This window comes from Megascapheus bottae, chromosome 30 (genome assembly GCF_031878675.1).
Source record: "Megascapheus bottae isolate mThoBot1 chromosome 30, mThoBot2.hap1, whole genome shotgun sequence".
In the NCBI taxonomy this organism is placed as follows: domain Eukaryota; kingdom Metazoa; phylum Chordata; class Mammalia; order Rodentia; family Geomyidae; genus Megascapheus; species Megascapheus bottae.
This window is the reverse complement of record NC_143538.1, coordinates 7,922,036-7,942,515: the sequence shown is the minus strand read 5'-3', so window position 1 is coordinate 7,942,515 and position 20,480 is coordinate 7,922,036. Positions and strand designations below refer to the sequence as shown.

The following is a 20,480-nucleotide window of genomic DNA, read 5'->3' as shown; positions in this document are numbered from 1 at the left end:
AACCAACACTCACTTCCCTTTTCAGAAACAAGCCTTTGTGCAAGTTTTCCTACATGACAAGGTTTAGTTCAAATCTCTGTGTGTGTGTACAAGCATGCAGGACTTGAACTCAGTGCCTAGGTGCTAGCCTATAGCTTTTATACTTAAGGCTAGTGCTCTGTCCCCACTTCCGCTTTCAGCTTTTTGGTGGCCTGCTTGTACTCCTGCCTGGATCTCCAGGCTCCTGTGGTCTGGGATACTTGGAAAATGTCCGTTTGCTTGGTCATTTCTTTGCAGGGTGTCTGCTGGAATTTCCAGCCTTCCTCAGCGACACGTTGGAAGTCCTTTATCTGAACGACAATCATCTCGATGCCATCCCTCCGTCAGTCTGTCTGCTGAAGAACTTATCGGAACTCTACCTGGGAAAGTATGGCTGCTCGGGAGGCTGAGATCTGAGAATCCCAGTTCAAAGCCAGCACGGTCAGGAAAGACCATGAGACTCTTACTTCCAATTAACCACTAGAAAACTAGAAGTGGCTCCAAGTGACAGAGCGCTTAGCCTTGAGTTTAGGGACAGCATCCAGGCCTTGAAGTTGAGCCCCACAATTGATTCTCCCCACACACACAAACACAAAAGAAAAGATCTGGAGAGCAGGGTTGCCTGGAGCTCACACCTGTAATCCTAGCAACTCAGGAGGCAGAGCTCTGAAGATTGCAGGAAAGTCTGTGAGAGTCTTATCTACAATTAACCAGCAAAAATGTGTAAGTGGAGATGGAGTCCACGTGGTAGAGCACTAGCCTTGAGCGAACGAGTTAAAGGACAGTGTCTAGGCTCTGAGTTCAAGGCTCAGGACTGGCACATTCGTGGTCAAGATTGCTTTGTCAAGAGGAAACAGAGCCTCTTGATGGCGCTGTCGTCCTTAGAGAGATGGGGAAAGCAGAGGCTGGGGCAGCTCCAGGCTTCCTCCATTAACTGTCCAGAGTTGAACAGGGCATTTAAAACAGGGACTGTGGTGGGAGGCTTGGGGGGAGGCTGGGAGCTGTGTGTGTGTGTGTGTGTGTGTGTGTGTGTGTGTGTGTGTGCGCACACGTGTGTCCTCTCACAGTGGCATGTGTATCTCAGCAATCCCAGCCTCCGAGAGCTCCCGCCTGACCTGGGCCAGCTGAGCAACTTGTGGCAATTAGACATTGAAGATCTGCCCATCAGCAACGTGCCGGCAGAAATCCGGAAAGAAGGTGGGTGCTGCTTCTGCAGCCCGTCTAACACCCCCTCCACACACACACCATGCCACCCCACTGTGGAAAAACAACCCAGGTCCCCCTGTTCTACCCAGGGCCCAGTGTCAGGACTTGGGAAGGGGCTGTGAACTTGTCCTCCAAGCCCCTGGGATCCTGCTATAGTCAATGCTCAGGAAAAACTCTTGGCTTTGCAGGCAGCACAACTTGAGAGCCTGGATCTTTTCACTGTGTGTGTGTGTGTGTGTGTGTGTGTGTGTGTGTGTGTGTGTGTGTGTTTGTGGGGGGGGGTGGATTTGCATTCCCTCGTCCAATGATTGTCCTCAGCCAGCCCCTTATAACGCCTAGAAATGTCCCCCACCCCCAAACCAGGGCCGGATGTGAACGAATGCCCCCCCCTCCTTGATTTCCCACAGGCCCCAAAGCAGTGCTATCCTTCCTGCGAGCGCAGCTCCGGAAGGCGGAGAAATGTCGCGTGATGAAGATGATCATGGTAGGCCCTCCCCGCCAGGGCAAGTCCACGCTGCTGGAGATTCTACAGACCGGGCGGGCCCCCCAGGGCGTCCACAGCGAGGCCACCATCAGGACCACCAAGTGGGAGCTGCAGAGGCCAGCGGGCTCCAAGGCCAAGGTCAAGGCTGGGCCCCCAGGTGGTGGGAGGGGCCTCCCCAGGGGGGTTGAGGAGGCCCGATGTCCATTCCACACAGCCCCATGTCCAGGGCCCCACATGCTGCCAGAGACCTCGGTGTGGCTTTGTCCAAAGTCAATTCTGTCCTTGACCTTGTCCATTGCAGCCATGATTCAGTTGAGGCGCTGAGTGAGTGGTTGTTAGACTTGGCGAGCTGTTCGCTAGGTCCTCTTGGGGGATTTTGAAGATAGCCATGCTCAGAGCTCACCGCTGACTCCAGAGACTGAGGTTCAGATGACCTGGGAGGGGGCTTCCCTGGGGCTTAGAACCAAGCACCACTGTAGGCAATGAGAGAGATACCCCAGCATCCACCTGCACCCCCAGGCCTCGCAGTGCTGTCTTAGCCCCTGCTCTTGCCTCAAGTTCTGAAATGCCTTTGTTTAATTCCTGTTTAGGTAGTGCTGTTGACTCATGCCTAGAACCCTAGCTACCCAGGAGACTGAGATCCAAGGACTGTGGTTTGAAGCCAGCCCAGACAGCCAAATCTGAGAGACTCTTACTTCTAATTAATCAGTGAGAAAAATAAGAGGAGAAGAAGAAGAAAAAGTGGAGATGTGGCTCAAGTGTAGAATACTAGCCTTGAGCGGAAAAGCTAAGCAAGAATTCAAGGAAGGACCTGAGTTCAAGCCCCAGTATTACTCCCCAACCCCCCTAACAAAAAGAAAGAAAGGAAAAGAAGGAAGAAAGGGAGGGGGAGGAAGAAAAGGAAGGGAGAAAGGGAGGGAAAGAAAAAGAGAGAGAGGCATGGCTCAAGGAGTAGAGTACCTGTCTTATAAGCACGAGGCCCTGAGTTTGATTCTCCACTCTGCCAAGGGAGAAAGAAGTTAAAAATTAGGTAACTTGAACAATGTTTAAACCTTTTGCCACCATCTTTCCCACCCAGAACCAGACAGACAGAAATGAATGCATTTTCTGCTCTTAGAACAAGAGAATGAAGGGCATGGGAAATCTCAGCAGGTAGGAGTGGGGCATCCCTGGACAGACCCCAAATACAGCACCCATGAGAAATAGGGCTTTTCTCACCCAGAACCACTTTCTAGATCAGAGCAATCCAGTTTGAGAAAAGAAGCATCCTGAATGTACACTCGGCATGGGGGCGGGGTGGGGATGGGATCAGTTCCATGGAGAATTTAGTGTTTGGAGCCCCAGGGCTTTGAAGTAGAGCTATGGCTCAAGTAGTCAAGCACCAGTCTTGAGAGGAAAAAGGCCAGTGAGAGCACAAAGGTCTTGAGTTCAAGTCCCAGGACAGGCACACACACACACACACACACACACACACACACACACACACACACACACCCCTGAGTTCTGGCTTCAGCACCAAAATCCTAGGAATGGATTTCTGTCTGTGAGAAAGAGGAAAGTCAGCTAATGGATTCCAGGTGCAGCTGACTCAAGCCAGACTCATTTTCTTTTCCAGCTGGTCTCAGACCAGCCGAAGCCTGAGGGTGACATTCCTCTTCCAATTCCACCTATCCACTTCCTTCCATCAGCAAAGCCCTCTCCTTTCACCCAAAGGACAGTGGCCAGAGCCCCTGGGCCACCAGGTCCCCTAACTGTAGCTGGCCTTTAGCTGGCTAGGAACCAGCTGTCCATTCTCAACGCATGCTCTATCCGAAGGGGAAAATATACAGTCCAGTGGAAATAGTTCTGGCTCCAGCTTACTCACAGCAGGCCAGCTGCTCCAACCAGCTCTGACTTCAGATAGAGACACAGCCTTCCCAGAAGGCCCTGGGCGTGGGATTTTCCCATTATCCTTGGTGGGTGCCACCCTCTCACCCACTCCAATTCTAAGACTGCTCCCTTCATCTGACTGGCACACAGAAAGGTTCCACCACCACGGGGGCTGTGATGTCAGCATGGGGAGATCCCTGCCCTAGGCCCCTCCAAGGTGACAGTAGCGGTCAGTAGCAAGATAGAAGCTTCTAGAAGTCCACTCTTACATCACTGGTCTCCTTGCTCTTGCCTGGATTACTGAGACCTTAGAATCATTTTTCTGTGGTTTCTTCTTTTTTCAGATACAAAGTAGTCTTTCTTTTCTTATCTCCCTTCCATTTTCTTTTTCTTGTTTGTTTGGATTTTTTTTTTGGGGGGGTGGGAGTTGATGTTTGGTTTTCAGGACTGGCAGTTTTGCCCATCTGGTCTCAGATGGTGATCCTCCTATTTCTGCCTCCCGAGGAGCTGGGGTTATAGGCAGGTACCACCACACTCAATCAGAACAAACAGTTTTCTTGGCGGTGAGTGCAACCCTCCGGGTCTGTAAGATGCCTCTCCATGTGCCTCATTCAAGTAGGTGGAGTCCGTGGAGTTCAATGTCTGGGATATCGGGGGGCCCACCAGCATGGCGACTGTCAACCAGTGTTTCTTCACGGATAAGGCCCTGTATGTGGTGGTGTGGAACTTGGCGCTGGGCGAGGAGGCGGTGGCCAGCCTCCAGTTTTGGCTGCTCAACATCGAGGTGAGCAGATGACACCCCTTCTCCCCCTCATCCCAGCTCCTTATGTCATGAGGGACACCCCTTCTCTGAAGCACCCCACCTGTTCTGAGTAAACAAGGGACCCCCCCCAGAATTAGGGTCCTACTTGGTCCAAGAGCTGGTCTTCTTTACTGTAACAGCCTTCAAGCCCTGGGATGGAGAGAAGAGAGAGCAAAGCAGGGGATTCTTCTGAATAAAACAGAAGCCAGGAGCCCATGGCACACACCTGCAATCCCAGCCACTCAGGGGGCTGAGATCTGAGGCTCCAGATTCAAAGCCAACCAGAGCAGCAAAGTCAATGAGACTCTTATCTCCAATTAACTAGCAAGTAATAGTGATAAGTAATCATAATAGAAGTGGAGCTGTGGCTCAAGTGGAAGGCCAAGAGCAGAGGATAATGAAAGTTTGAGACCCTGGCTCAAAAACAACCAGAAAAGGGCTGGGAGGTTGGCCTAATGGTAGAGTGCTTGCCTAGCATGCACAAAGACCCAGGTTCGAGTCCTTGGTACCACATACATAGAAAAAAAAAAGCTGGAAATGGTGCTATGGCTCAAATGGTAGAGCACTAGCCTTGAAAAAAGTCCAAGGACAGTGCTCAGGCCCTGAGTTCAAGCCCCACAACTGGCAAAAATAATAACCAGAAAAACCAATCAACAAACAAAGCAGAAGGAAGTCATGGCTCAAGTGGTCAAATACCAGCCTAGCAAGAGCCAGGCCCTGAGTTCAAATCTTAATACACACACACACACACACACACACACACACACACACACACACACACGGGGGGGGGGGGATTCCTATACAAAGAAAACCAACTCCCACCTTTGACGCCCAAGAGATAGTGCTGGGAGAGTCACAAGTGTCTGGAAGGTCAGACTTCCTGGTCCATGAGCTGAACTCAGCACCTCCCTGAGTGGAGAAGAAGATCATGGAGGCCCCTGGCACCCCCTCAATAGCGCTATGAACCTGTGAGGTGTGAGGCCACAGGTGCCAGCAGAGCGCCCCCCTCCGCTCAGTGCACCACTGGTCTCACGCTCTGCCTTCTCCACCACAGGCCAAGGCCCCCAATGCCGTGGTGCTGGTGGTGGGAACACACCTGGACTTGATCGAGGCCAAATTCCGAGTGGAGAGAGTGGCCACGCTGCGTGCCTACGTGCTGGCACTGTGCCGCTCACCCTCGGGGGCCAGGGCCACCGGCTTCCCGGACATCACCTGCAAACACCTGCAGTGAGTTGCCTGCGGCCTGGAGCTCTGTGCTGGGAGGCTAGGAGGTCACCGTCCTGAGGCCAGGGTTTGGGGAGGCCTCCCGGGGCCTGTCCTAGAAGCAAGAGATCACATAAACTGTGGGGCTCAGAGACATGGCCACAGCACCCCCTGAGCTCAGTCGCAGAGCTCTGATCTAGGACAGGGTGGCAAGTTTGGGGCTTCAAGTTGAATCCCAGTCATCTATCCCACAGAGAAAAAGGCTCAGAGATAATCCCAAGCCCTGAGTTCAAGCCCCAGGACCAGCACCAAAAACAAAACAAAACCAACCTCGGAACTGTACTTTTGGGGCCTCCTGGGATGCCCCCAAGGAGCCCCCAGAGCAATTGGGCATTATAAAGGCATTGGTCCAGCTCTCTGGTCCAGCCTGAGTCCAGTATCCTAAGGTGTTAGGAAGTTCCACTGCCAGTCTGTCTGTCTGTCTGACCTTGCTCTTTCTCTAAATTTGGTTAAGTTGGGGCAATGTCATAGCAGCAGGGTGTGGGCTCCTGGCATGGTGCTGGGCTCTGAGCATATGATACATATATATCTATATATATATGTGTGTATGTGCATATGATATATATATAATCTTTAAGTTACAAAGGAGTTGCTATTGGACAAAGCCATTCATGGCTACGAGGTGGTGTCTTTCTCCCCCATCCTGTCCACATCTCCCACCTGTAACTTTCTGGGCTGAAGCTTTTGCGGGGTGGGTAGGAGAGACAGAGAAATGGGGGCTTCCACTAGAACCATGACTAAACCAGGCTCTTTGTGCATACAGCGAGATCTCCTGCCGGAGCCTGGACGGCCTGGACGGCCTGCGGCAGCTGCTCTTCCACGTGGCCTGTAACATGAAGGATGCCGGCAGTACCATCAGCTGCCAGCGACTGGCGGGAAGGCTGGTGGGTACCCTCACCACTCACGCCAGGCCCCCCGTGGCCTGTGCTACCCTCTCCTCGCTTTAAGAAAAAGCTAAGGGACAGTGCCTAAGCCCTGAGTTCCAGCCCCAGTACCAACACACACACACACACACACACACACACACACACACACACACACACAGAGCTGGGGAGAGATGGACACTCCTCCAGCTCAGGAACGGTTGTCCTCAGATCCCCAGGAGCTACCTAAACCTGCAGGAGGCCTTGCTGGCAGAGAAGCAGCGCCGGAGCCTGGGCGACGAGGTGCAGTACCTGACAGACAGGCAGCTAGAGCAGCTGGTGAACCAGACACCCGGCAATGACCTCAAAGACTACGAGGACCTGCAGTCGGGTGGGCCGGGGGGCCGGGGAGTGGGTGGCGTGGGGGTGAAGGGATGTGTGTAGACTGGGCCCACACACACACACACACGTGAGGCCCAAGCACTTTCCATACGCGACAAGGCAGGGGGAGTACCATAAATCTAGCCGGAGTCTTCTCTACCTCTGCCTGCTTCCCTCTGCCTCACTATCTGCCATCTGGCCACGGAGGACACACACCCAAGCCAACGGTGGACAGACCAGGCGGGAGATTCGGGGTTTAAGCAAGTGAAAACGGTGGATGCTCCTGACTCACATCGGTTCTATTCTGTGAGGTCACCCAAATCGCTGAACTAGTGATTACTGAATCATTACTGCTGGAGAAGTACAGGGTTGGCGTTCTCCCCACTTCTGCTCACCCTCCTCAACCAAGTAACATGCCCAATGTCTTGTTTTGTGTGGACATCTGTTTAAAGATGGGTTTATGCCATCATCATCATCATCATATGATGATCATCAATGATGATGATGATGATGGTGATTGTGCCAGTCCTGGGGCTTGAACTCAAGACCTGGATGCTGTCCCTGAGCTCTTTGCTCAAGACTAGCACTTTACCACTTGAGCCACAAGCACCACTTCCGGTTCTCTGGTGGTTTATCGGAGATAAAGAGTCTCATGGACTTTCCTGCCTGGGCTGGCTTCGAACCTTGATCCTCAGATCTCAGCCTCCTGACTAGCTAGGATGACAGGCCTGAGCAGTGTCTTTTTTTCCCAGGAAGAGTGAGTGACTGGTCCCCTCCTTGGGGGACCCTTTCACCCCTGAGTGTAACACTGCCTCCTCCCTCCTCTTCCCCTCCCCCAGCCACGAATTTCCTCATAGAAACAGGCACCCTACTCCACTTCCCTGACACGAGCCACGGCCTCAGGAACCTCTATTTCCTCGACCCCATCTGGCTGTCCGAGTGTCTGCAGAGGATCTTTAACATTAAAGGCTCCCGATCGGTGGCCAAGAACGGTGTGATCCGAGCGGAAGACCTCAGGATGCTGCTGGTGGGGACCGGCTTCACCCAGCAAACTGAGGAGCAGTACTTCCAATTCCTAGCCAAGTTCGAGATCGCCCTGCCTGTCGCCAATGACAGGTGAGTGGGCGCCTGGGCTGGGCTGGGCTGGTGGATTTGTGTCTAGATTTCTATTTCGTGCAACAATCAAACCAGCCAGATTATCGATATTGTGCCCTGTTAGAACGATCGTTGATGATGGTGGAAGGCTAGGATTAAATTACCTAATAATACATGCATAGTACTTGAAACCAGGCTAGTATGGTTGCTAGTGGGGTGTCCGGTCCAGCCAGGAACAGCAGACGCTTTCCATCTCAGCACAGGCAGCCGTTTCAAGGCCTTCCTAGATAAGTTCTGTCTAGCGCCCTGTGCCACAGGCTGCCTCGCAGCACGCTGCCACCGTGGTGGCTGAATTAGGTAATTGTCTCCTGGCCTATAGCAGTGGGTTCTCCATGACACCATTTCCTGTGAGATCTGCCTTCCACAGCCAGTCTGATTTCCAATCTCTTCATTTCCCATCTGGCTTCTAAGTCATCCCTTCCAGCTAGCTAGGCACGGTGGTCATTTCCTATAATCCCAGCACCCCAGAGCCTGCCCATGCCAATTCTTTCCCTCCCCTACCCCTTGCCCTGCACCCAGTCCCCCTCCAGGCACACAGAGGAACTGCCCAGGCTCCAGCTATTTCACATAACAGACAGAACCCTTGGTCATCCAGTGACATGGCAGGTTCCTTTTATACCATGGCCTCATAAAACATCCTCTCTTGCACCAACATACTAAGTTGTTAAGACGATGGCGTCATCTCAGTTGGCTAAGAACAATAAACAACTTTGAAAAGCCATAGATTCAAAAAACACCATTCCTCCAACCCCCGTATCTGCATTGTCCCCAGAATTGTGCAGCTGTGTTTGTTTTCTTCTCTCACCAACCACCGCTAATGTTAATGATTCCCTAACTGCAGCCCTGTTGTGTCTGATTTCTTTCTTTCTTTCTTTCTTTCTTTCTTTCTTTCTTTCTTTCTTTCTTTCTTTCTTTCCTTCTTTTTTGCCACTATTGGGACTGGAACTCAGACTCTGGGTTCTGTCCCTTACCTTTCAGATCTCAGCCTCCTGAGTAGCTCGGATGACAGGGATATAACCGCTAGCACCCAGGATGTATCTGACATTCCTATGACTACAGATGGGTCCTTCCTTGCACCTCATTCTAGACTTTTCTCCTGGAAACCCTGATAACTATCTTCACGGTGCCCACATTCATTTGCTTTGAGGGCATTGCTTCTCAGCACCTAAACTACTTTTCTTTCAAAAGATAGAATACTGTGGGCTCAGGCACCAGTGGCTCACGCCTGTAATCCTGGTTACTCAGGAAGCTGAGATAGGAGGATCACAGTTCAAAGCCAGCCTGGGTAGGAAAGACAGTGAGACTCTGATCGCCAAGTAACAACCAGAAAGCCAATATTGGAGTGGTGGCTCAAAAAAACTCAGGGACAGTGCCCAGGGCCCTGAGTTCAAGCCCCACTACTGACACACACATCGGTTCAGTAAAGATGACCTGACACATGTCAGAAGAACTTGGGCCTTGCTGGTCATGCGTCCTTTGATGTGTTTCAGCTACCTCCTTCCACACCTCCTCCCGTCCAAACCCGGGCTGGACACCCACGGTATGAGACACCCCTCAGCCAACGCCATCCAGCGGGTGTTCAAGATGAGCTTCGTCCCTGTGGGCTTCTGGCAAAGGTTCATAGCGAGGATGCTGGTCAGCCTGGCAGAGATGGACCTGCAGGTACCCGCAGGTTCTGCAGAGGGGCTGTGCAGGTGGATTCTGCAGAAGGGAGATGTGCGGGTGGGGAGGGTTCTGCAGAGGGATGGTGTGGGCATCTTCCTGAACATCCTGGGGCAGAGGCCTGTGCTACCCTCCTGTAGTGCACCTGGCTTGCACAGGTCACTTTCTGTGAGCACGGATGCCAACAGCTGGCCTGCACCCTTACCTGACCGGAGCACCCATGGCTGACCCCCTTGCGGTTTTAGATCTCAGGCCCCAAGTCCAGGAGTTCCAAGATAGGTCCAGCCATGTTCCCCCATAGGCCAAATAAAGGGAAAAGATGCAGGGCAGAGAAAGAAGGTTTATTCAAGGCAGGCTTAGGCAGACTTCATTTCAAGACCTCGTCTGCCATCTTTGCGGGTCCAGACATTGGTTTCAGATTAAACAGGGAAGATTGGGGGCGGGAGGTGAGGAATTGCTGCAGAGTCCCGGTCACAGGTGTGGCTGGTGGACCATTAGCTCGCTCTTTGTGCTGGGAGGAATTCTGGAGACTTGTTATCTCCTTATTACTGGAACAGAACAGGAACCTGGAGACCGCCTGCGTTTTGGGCTGTTTGCTTTAAGATGATAAGAAGACAGTGCCTGTTTGAGGGGCTGTTGGCCTTCCACACAAGATACCTGTCACTGAATCTTGTCTTTTCCTCTGGCAAACAAGGCGAGTGCAGCAGAGAATAGCTCAGATCAAAAGGCACAAGTAGAACATGGAGGGACTTTCAATTAACGTACAATAGCCGGAAAAAAATCCTTTAGGACGCATTCTAACTATTCCCCAGTGTGTGCTGTGGGCAAGCCATGACTGTAAAAGCTGGTCTTGCCATCCTGGCTAAATTCTACACTGGGGACCCTAACCCACCCAGGCCATGCTGCCCCTCCCCCTTCTTTCTTTCTTTCTTTCTTTCTTTCTTTCTTTCTTTCTTTCTTTCTTTCTTTCTTTCTTTCTTTCTGCTGGTTCTGGGGTGTGAACTCAGGGCCTGGAACTGTCCCTTAGCTTTTTTGCTCAAGGCTGCTACTCTACCCCTTGAGCCACAGCTCCAGTTCCTGCTTTTTGGTGGCTCCTTGGAGATAAGAGTCCCACAGTCTTTCCTGCCTCAGTTGGCTTGGAACTTTGATCCTCAAATCTCAACCTCCTGAGGAGCTAGGATTATAAATGTGTGCCCCTTATCACCTGGCAGGTGATGGCTTCTGATCTTCCTGTTTTATTAAAATGGGAAGGAAAATAAATGCACGAGTCTGAAAAATCAATCACAAGTGTTGCAGCTTGTGTTAGTGGGAAGGGAGATTTGTTTATGACCCTAGGAACATGCACTGACTGAGAGCACTGTTGTAGGACTGGCTGTCCTAGGATTCCATCTGTCCCTCTGTCCCATCTTTGAACTCTGGGTCCTGCTGTGTCTATGTGGGAGGTCTCAGAGTCTGGGAAGCCAAGTTCACCAGTGGGGCGCAGCTGGGTGTAGAGACAGGCATCCTTCCCAGGCGCATCCCTCCGAATTCAGAGAGAAATGCTATTGAAATTCACATGGCTGACCAGGGGGAAAGAGTTCAGTATGGTTAGGAATCAAAGGCATGCAAATTCACATGGCAATGGATTCAGCTTTTCATCTATCACATCAGCAGAGAGCAGAGGCCTGGGACCTAGCTCCTGTGGTCAGTGGCTTTGGTGGCCAGTACAGAGGACATTGTTATCACCTCACAGCCTGCAGACCAAGGATGGGATGTGGCAGCGCATGCCTGTAACTCCAGCTTGCTTCGAAGGGGGAACTTGGGGAGGTAGAGACTTGAGAACGCATTGGTAGATCACACTTAGAAACTTAGCTCCTTAGGAGTCTGACATCCATCATAATTAACAGTTCCCATTGTACACCAGTCCAAGAGCTTAACCTCAGGCCCTCACGTTCACTCTTGCTTGGCTGGCATACTACCATTTGAACCACGCCTCCAGCCCTGCCTTTGGCTGATTAATTGGAGACAAAGTCTCAAAGACTTTTCTGCCTAGACTGGCTTTGAATCTCAGTACTCCAGATCTTAATCTCCTGAGTGGGTAGCCTTATACATATGAGACATCTGCACCCACTCAGACTTTAAGGGAGATTTCAGTGGCATCATTAACACTTTTTTTTTTTTTAGCATCTGTTTCTGTTTATTGGATAGTGCTAGAAACTAAGCACCAAGTCTTGTGCATGGAAAGCAAGCACTACACTCCCAGCTCAAAATCCTGCAAAATTAAAAATACAGTATAGACTCAGCTGGTTTTTAAACATATAAAGCTTTTTTTTTTTTAATGTTGGTTGTGGGGTTTGAACTCAGGGCTTGGCACTGTCCCTGAGCTCCTTTGCTCACAACTAGTAATGCTCTGCCTCTTTGAACCACAACACCACTTCCAGTTTCTGGTGGCTCATTGGAGATAAGCGTTTCACGGACTTTCCTGCCCAGGCTGGCTTTGAACTGTGACCCTCAGCCTCCTGAGTAGCCAGGATGACAGGCGTGAGCCACTAATGCCCAGCTACATATAACTTAAAAAAAAAATTCTAAAACCCTAGTTACCAATGATCTCTCTGCTTAACTGGAAATAAGATTGGTATTTTTAAAAAGAAAAGTCTATTTCCAATGGCTTGGAAAATCTGTTCCCCCTCCCCACCAAATGAGGAGTCATGGCTTTCAAGTGGGAAAGAGGAGGGAGCTGTAGTGGTGGGTGGGAAATCGGGTGATTTATTGAGATCAGGGACCAAGCCAGCCCCCTTCTGCACAGGGCCGAGCAAGCGTGCAGCCCCTGGAATACTTAAGCAGATCTTTTCTCTCTTGTCTTCCAGCTTTTTGAAAACAAGAAGAATACAAGGGGCCGGAACAGGAAAGTCGCCATCTATAGTTTCACAGGCAACCAGAGGAACCGCTGTAGCACGTTCAGAGTGAAAAGAAACCAGACCATCTATTGGCAGGAAGGGCTTCTGGTCACTTTCGATGGGGGCTACCTCAGGTGAGGATGCCTGGAAGCCCGCCCACCCTGGCCAGCAGGATGTCATAGCAACAAGCCCTCCCCCATCCCTATACATGCTCCTTTCACTTGATGCCCCAAAACCTCCTCCCGGAAGTCCCAAATCTTCATCCTGCCTGCACTTCTTGTGGGGTGGAAGGGAGAGCCCTGGGGTGGCCACAGCCAGACTGGAGGGAAATAAATGGTAAAAATGGTGGGACACAGAGACCAGTTCCTGAGTAGGACCAGCCAGCCCACCCACCACTTAAACACTTAAACTTCAGGGCACTACAGGACCCCATGGTTCAGAGAGTAAAAGGGTTTCCTTGGGACCTGAGAGGTACAGACCCCCCACCCGAGCTAAGCCATCACTACTGCAGAACGATCTTAGGCCATTTTGTGAAGTTAGGGACCATGGGAGAGGGAGGCAAGGACAAAAGAGGCCCACAAACTCAAGGTTAGAGAAAAGGTATCACCTGGAAGCCATACAGGACACAGGTCCTGGCACAGGCACGGGGCTAGGGTAAGGTGACCATGGACGTGGGGGTGGGTTCTTATGTCCTTACGGATTGCAGTGTGGAGTCCTCGGATGTGAACTGGAAAAAGAAAAAGAGTGGAGGAATTAAAATCATCTGTCAATCGGAAATGAGAGACTTCTCCGCAATGGCGTTCATCACCGATCATGTCAACTCCCTGATCGATCAGTGGTTTCCTGGTAAGAAAATGGTTCTGGAACGCTGTGGGACCAAGCCTTTGATGGTGTTTCGGTGTCTTTATAACTTGAGGTAGGACTGCTTCTCCTTGAAGGAAACATCCCAAGAGGGCTCAGTCCAGAAATGGGAAGGAAAGCTCTTCAAGGGTCCTGGCTGGAGGCGTAACAAAGCTCTGAGAGTAGCTAGAAAGAGGCTCAGAGAAGACCACAGAGTGGGTGAGCCATGGTGATTTGGGGAGCAGGAAGGTTCCCTATGCCATACCAACCCTCTGGGCACCTGGCACTTCCCTACCAGCCATTGGCCTTCATCTGATCATGGGTTATTTGACAAGTGAGTGCATTAGCCATGATATAGACACTCAGCCCCAAGCACCGAAAATGCCCCAGTACCACCAGCAGTCAGAAGCCCCTCCTTGCTCAGGAGGTACCAGACATCCACCAACTGGCTGGCACAAAGAGAGCCTCTGGTTGTGCCCCAGGGCACCTCTCTGGGGCACAGATTGTTAGAGGGGTCCCAAAAGTTGCCTTCTGCTAGGGAACCCTGGGCCAAATGGCTGGCTCTCGGGATCACTTGTGCCTGTGGTACTGATTCACTTCCAGAAAAGCATACGAATAACTGCTGTGCCTTTTATTTTGAGAACAGCCAACTTGTGCCAAGCACCAGTGGCTCATGCCTGTCATCCACCTCCTCGGAAGGCTGAGATCCGAGATCATGGTTCAAAGTCAGTCTGGGCAGGGACGTCTGTAAGACTCTTAAAAAAAAAAAAAGCCAGAAGTGGCTCTGTGGTTCAAGTGCTAAAGGGCCAGCCTTGAATAAAAAAGTTTAGAGACCTAGCCCAGACCCTGAGTTCAATCCCCAGGAGAGAGAGGGGGCGGGGAGAGCTCCTTGGATGGACTTGATAGCTTAGTTGGGTTGTTAGAGGGTAGTTCAGATTCTGGCCCCATCCAGAAAGATGGGGAACCCCCTCTCCCCTCCCCTCTCCTCCTACAGCCTGCCCCGGGAGGCCTGGCTATGCAACCCTCACTCGGGTCAGCTGCCAGGCAGCTGACCTTATCCAGGACCTGGGCTTTCTCTAAAGGCACCAAGGGTGGCACTGGACTTCAGACTCCCTGAGGGCCAGGCAGGAGCAGACAGACATCCTCTGGCTTGGGGTCCCAGGACACTGTCCCAGGACAGGGCATGACTCACAGCCGTGTGACATGAGGGATTTCCTTTCTCTGGCCCCATGCAGCTCTGACAGCCACAGAGAGCGACGGGACCCCACTCATGGAGCAGTACGTGCCCTGCCCGGTGTGCGAGGCATCCTGGGCCCACCCCACAGAGCTAGGGGAGAGATCCGAGGGGGTGCAGTACTTTGACATGGAAGACTGCGTGCTGACAGCCATTGAGAAGGACTTCATCTCCTGCCCCAGACACCCCGATGTCCCTGTGCCGCTTCAGGAACTGGTCCCCGAGCTGTTCATGACCGACTTCCCTGCCAGGTATGGCATGCTCCCACAGTGTGTGTGTGTGTGTGTGTGTGTGTGTGTGTGTGTGTGTGTGTGTGTGTGTGTGTGTGTGTGTAAAGGCTGAGCCGCACAGATGGCTTTGAACTATGAACGACCCAGGCCAGGGCCCCCTGCCCAGCCCAGTGGCCAGCCGCCAGCCTGACCTGGGCTGTGTGCACAGGCTCTTCCTGGAAAACAGCAAGCTGGAGCACAGCGAGGATGAGAGCAGCATCCTGGGCCAGGGAGGCAGCGGATCCGTCATCTACCGAGCCCGGTACCAGAACCAGCCGGTGGCCGTGAAGCGGTTCCACATCAAGAAATTTAAGAACTTCGCTAACGTGCCCGCAGGTTCGGGGGCCCCAGCACAGCTTTTGCACTTCCTCTCTCTCTCTTTTCCTCCCTGTCTCCTTTCCTTCCGTTTCCTCTGTTTCTTTCACCCTGGCTTTGAATTGACAGCCTTGTACTGACTCAGCGAGCACTCTGGGGGTGAAGCCAGGCCTTCACCCTCTTGAATGTGCAGGGATTTGTAGTTATGTTCCGGGTCACCCTGGACTTCTCTGCCGGGACTGGCTGTGAACCATGGTCCTCAGGTCTCAGCCTCCTGAGTAGCTAGGACTACAGGCCTGAGCCACCGCACCTGACCTCCCTCTTTCTCTCCAAAATGTCTCTCCTTTGTCCCGCCTGGCTCAGGTCCCTGGGAGGCAGCCCTGGAGCACGGCAGGCTCCTCCACCGCCCTGTGGCTCCTCCCTGAGGCTGCCTGGCTTTGGGTCCCCCCCCCCCCCCCCGTTCTCTCTGGGTGCTGGACCACCGCGCTCTCTCCCCCAAGACACCATGCTGAGACACCTCCGGGCCACGGACGCCATGAAGAACTTCTCGGAGTTCCGGCAGGAGGCCAGCCTCCTCCACGCCCTGCAGCACCCCTGCATCGTGTGCCTCATCGGCATCAGCATCCACCCGCTCTGCTTCGCCCTGGAGCTCGCCCCGCTCAGCAGCCTCAACACCGTGCTGTCTGAGAATGCCAAAGGTACCCACCCGTTCCAGAACCTTCTGCCAGGGAAGGCCAGCAGATCCTCAGAACTCAGGGAGCTCCCTCCTGCTCCATCTAGCTGTCTTGGGGACAGAGATTGAGCCTCAGGGGGGTCCGGGCCATGCCTGGTCCCACAGCATGTGCCTCACAGGCTCTGAACATCAGTGGGACCATAGGTGCACCCCAAAAGCTCACCATTTGGAGTCAGAGAACCAGAGTGCAAGTCTGAGTCCCTGCTGTAACCAAGGAATCTGCTTCTCCTTCCATGAAAAAGATTGAACCCAGGGCTTCATACAGGCGAGGTCAGTGCACCAGCACTTGAGCCATGCCACCATCTATAGCCCTTTTGTTTTGTTTCAGTTATTTTGCAGATAGGCTCTTCTCTTCCCTCTCTCCCTCCCCCAAGTTTGGGACTAAGATTCTCCTACCTATACCTCCCATGTATTTGGGATTAGACATAAGTGACTACACCCAGCTTAGTTGTGAATAGGAGACTCTTGCTAACTTTTTTTTTTGCCTAGGCTGGCTTTGAACCTCAGGCCTCCCAATCTCCACCTCCTAAATTGCTGAGATTACAAGCATATGCCACCACATTGGACAAATATCTTGCTAGGCAAACCTCACACTTGCTGAGCAAGCAGTCTACCAGTAGGGCCAAGTTCTCTGTGGAAGGAAAATTGGAAGAAAATTCTTCCATTCGCAGCTCACCACTTGATCCTAGAACTCTTAAGAAGTTTGAACCTCTTCTGTTAGATCCTAACAGACAACTAGCAATTCTATCTTATACACTGTTTCCCTTAAGAAACTTATTCTCTCCCCTTTCTGACATCCTACATGGAGAATTGTAGAAATGTGTCCACTCATGGTAATTTATTTGGAGATGCTATCAGCTTTCCAATGGTGTGACAGAATGCCTGAGATAAACAACCTATAAGAAGGAAACAGTGGTTTTGGTTGACAGTTTTAGAGACTTAAGTCCATAATCACTGGGCCTTGTTGCTTTGAGCCTGAGGTAGCCCAGAATGTTATGGCAGGTGCATATGACAAAAAAGAAAAAAAAAAGTCTGCTGCTCATGTCTTAATAGCCAGGAAGCAAAATGATATAGAAGCAAGGCTGGGTCCAAATAGCCCCTTTGAGCCCAAGCCCCACCCCCAATGGCCTCACTTCCTTCCACTAGGCTCCACCCCTTAAAGCATCCACTACTTGCTAATAGTGACACAGGCAGGAGACTCATACTTGAACACATGGGCTTTGGGGGGCCATACCAGATCCAAACTAGGAAAGAACAGGAGACAAGTTGCTGTAATGCTAATTTGATTTTTATCACAATCGAAAGTTCAGTAAATTAGAACATTGACATTGTTTTTTCTTTGTAAGATGCTTCATTTATGCCCCTGGGACACATGCTTACTCAAAAAATAGCGTACCAGATTGCCTCAGGCCTGGCTTACCTGCACAAGAAGAATATCATCTTCTGCGACCTGAAGTCAGACAACATCCTAGTGTGGTCCCTGGATGTGAAGGAACACGTTAACATCAAACTGTCTGACTACGGCATCTCACGCCAATCATTTCACGAAGGAGCCCTGGGTGTAGAAGGCACTCCTGGCTACCAGGCCCCAGAGATAAGGCCTCGCATCGTGTATGACGAGAAGGTATCTGCTCAGTTCACTGTTCATGCACCCAGCCCCACACAGTGGGAACCCAGCTCCCCACCTGAGCCCAGCCAAGCAGTAATGGCAACACCCGAGCTTTCTGAGATCAACTTCCCACCCCCCCCCCAAACACACTTTGCTTTCTCCTCTGTGCTCAGTAAAGGGGGCAGTGATTCTGGCTTGAACCAGAAAGGCCTGTGTCTACTTCTGACAAAGGTTGACCTTTCATTAGCTTTGGAATTCACAAACATTATGAGAGCTGTGAACAGTTCAAGGCAGAAATCGGTCTGCATTGGATCCCACTATAAAATGTGATGGGACGTATGGAAACAGAGGATGGATGGATGGGAGGGATGATGAGTAAATGGACAGTAGATGAGCAGTCAGATGAATGGATTGGTGGCTAGAAAGAAAAAAACATGGGGAAATGAATGGGTAAGTGGACAGAATGTAGGTGGTCAGACAGGTAATAGAATAGGTGATAGATGGACAACTAGAAAAAACAGCGAGTTGAAAGATGGATGGCCAGACAGTTAGAAGAATGGATAGATAAATGGATGGTCAAAGAGTAAGTAGTCAGATAGATGTGTGTGGGAGGGGTAGATGATAAAATGGATTTAAAAAGTGGGTAGAACAGCTAGTCAGAAGGGATTGATGACTAGAGTGATGGAAGGGAAGTATGGATAGATAAGTGGCTAGAAGCACATGTAGTCAGATGGATGGATGGATGGATGGATGGATGGATGGGAAGATGATAAGTGGATGGGCACATGAATGGATGAATAGATGGATGATAAAATATAAAAATGGATGGATAACTAGATAGAAAAACATGTTAGAAGCCTAGATGGCTAGACAGATGGAAAATTAGATGTATAAATGAACAGATGGATAGATAAGTAGATGGATGGATGGATGGATGGATGGATGGACCATGGTTCCCCTTTGGGGAAGACTCATGTTTCCTTACCTAGTTGTGTCTCTCTGCGCTGCTCCTTACACTTCAAGATCAACTTGTTAAAGCCACAGGGCCCTGGCAGGGGACCTTACTTGGCTCGCCTCTCTGCCCAGGTAGATATGTTCTCCTATGGAATGGTGCTGTACGAATTACTATCAGGACAGCGTCCTGCACTGGGCCACCACCAGCTTCAGATTGCCAAGAAGCTGTCCAAGGGCATCCGCCCAGTTCTGGGGCAGCCAGAGGAAGTGCAGTTCCATCGCCTGCAGGCACTCATGATGGAGTGCTGGGATACAAAGCCTGAGAAGGTACCTGGGGACTGGAGGCTGTGTGTATGCATGTGCATATGCACACCTATCCATGACTAAGAACAACTGGTCAACCTCTGCTCACCTTGTCTAGACAGAGAATGACTGCTTCTACCGTAACTAGTGCCATTGCTTTTGTGTGTGATTCTAGTCCACTTGGGACTAGAAGAGTTTCTGATTTCTCTGAGTTTTTAAGATTTTAGAATACTTGCACAGACTGCTAGTTTAGCACCTGAAAATTGGAAATCTGAAATGTTTTACAGGCTGACATGTCCACAGGTACCTTTCTAGCAAGCAACCCTATGCAACAACAGAGTGTGTGTTTAAGACAATGGGGGAAGTACCGCTAATGAGCAAAGTATCAGGTACCAAGTTCAAGTTCCAATCTTGTTACAAGGAAGGAAAGAAAGAAGGAAGGAAGGAAGGAAGGAAGGAAGGAAGGAAGGAAGGAAGGAAGGAAGGAAAAAGAAAAGACAATGGGAACACTTATGCATAAAGCATAAGTTGTAGTGTTAAAGTTCCTTTGTGTGGGAGAAGCCTATCATTTCATGGTTAACTTATTTATCAGTTGGGTACTGGTGGCTCATGCCTGTAATCCTAGCTACTCAGGAGGCTTTGATCTTAGAATGACAGTTTAAAGCCAATCCAGGCAGGAAAGTTCATGAGACTCTCATCTCCAGTTAACCACCAGAAAACCAGAAGTGGCACTGTGGCTCAAGTGATAGAGTGCCAGTCTTGAGTTTAAAAAGCTGAGGAACAATGGCCAGGCCCTGACTTCAAGTCTCAGTATGGACATAAAAACAAACAAAAAAGACTTCAAATCAAAGAGTTTAACATCTTAGGAAGAAGCAGGATCTGAGAAAAATTCTTTGCCATAGAATTTTGGGCGTGGGGTAGAATACTTGTAGTGAAAGCTAACCTGAGCAGCCAGGCTTAAGCCTAGGGTCCTGGATGGGGCTTGGGGTTTTTGGTCAAAAGCGGATCTGGCCCTGAGACAGCCAGTTTGCCGTGTTTCTTCCCTCTGGATGGAAATGGCTGATCTCAGGTTCCAAACCAGCACAGGCATGCCCAACGCAGTGTTGTCTCTCTCCACCTGCAGCGCCCACTGGCTCTCTCCGTGGTGAGTCAAATGAAGGATCCAACCTTCGCTACCTTCAAGTACCTGCTGCCCTGTGGGACACAGACAGACTTCTTCTCATCTCAGGGCCAGGAGTACACGGTGGTGTTCTGGGATGGAAAAGAAGAGTCCAGGTAACTGCCCAGGCCTGACTTACTCTGCCCTGCCATGCTTGTATCTGGGATGGAATTAAGAACAGAAAACCTTGAATGAGTTCAAAGCCGGAGGCTCACACTTGTAATCCTAGCTATTCAGGAGGCTGAAATCTGGAAGATGATGGCAGTTCAAAGCCCATCCATCTTGCTGGGGGCGGGAGGAGTAAGTTATTTCAGAGATCACAGGAGGAAAAGATTTTCTTTTCTTTTTTTTTTTTTTTTTGTCTGTTATGGGGCTTGAACTCAGGGCCTGGTTACTGTCCCCAAGCTCTTTCACTCAAGCTAGTAACAGCACCGCTTCCCAGTTTTCTCATTGGAGATAAGAATCTCACAGACATTCCTGCCTGG

The 20,480-nt window shown here is 50.9% G+C and overlaps 1 protein-coding gene across 1 annotated transcript in view; it reads left to right on the top strand.

Moving 5' to 3' along the window:
• The window catches only part of Lrrk1 (leucine rich repeat kinase 1), a 53,108-nt gene that overhangs the window by 24,298 nt on the left and 8,330 nt on the right, over positions 1–20,480 (top strand). The window contains exons 13-29 of the mRNA XM_090321767.1: positions 277–406; positions 1,103–1,215; positions 1,632–1,846; positions 4,197–4,361; positions 5,434–5,606; positions 6,406–6,526; positions 6,737–6,896; positions 7,726–8,002; positions 9,532–9,703; positions 12,550–12,713; positions 13,286–13,425; positions 14,655–14,904; positions 15,092–15,258; positions 15,738–15,935; positions 17,317–17,594; positions 18,666–18,860; positions 19,960–20,111. Of these exons, the coding sequence (XP_090177893.1) occupies positions 277–406; positions 1,103–1,215; positions 1,632–1,846; positions 4,197–4,361; positions 5,434–5,606; positions 6,406–6,526; positions 6,737–6,896; positions 7,726–8,002; positions 9,532–9,703; positions 12,550–12,713; positions 13,286–13,425; positions 14,655–14,904; positions 15,092–15,258; positions 15,738–15,935; positions 17,317–17,594; positions 18,666–18,860; positions 19,960–20,111 (3,070 nt within the window). The remainder of the gene's footprint in view (positions 1–276; positions 407–1,102; positions 1,216–1,631; positions 1,847–4,196; positions 4,362–5,433; positions 5,607–6,405; positions 6,527–6,736; positions 6,897–7,725; positions 8,003–9,531; positions 9,704–12,549; positions 12,714–13,285; positions 13,426–14,654; positions 14,905–15,091; positions 15,259–15,737; positions 15,936–17,316; positions 17,595–18,665; positions 18,861–19,959; positions 20,112–20,480) is intronic.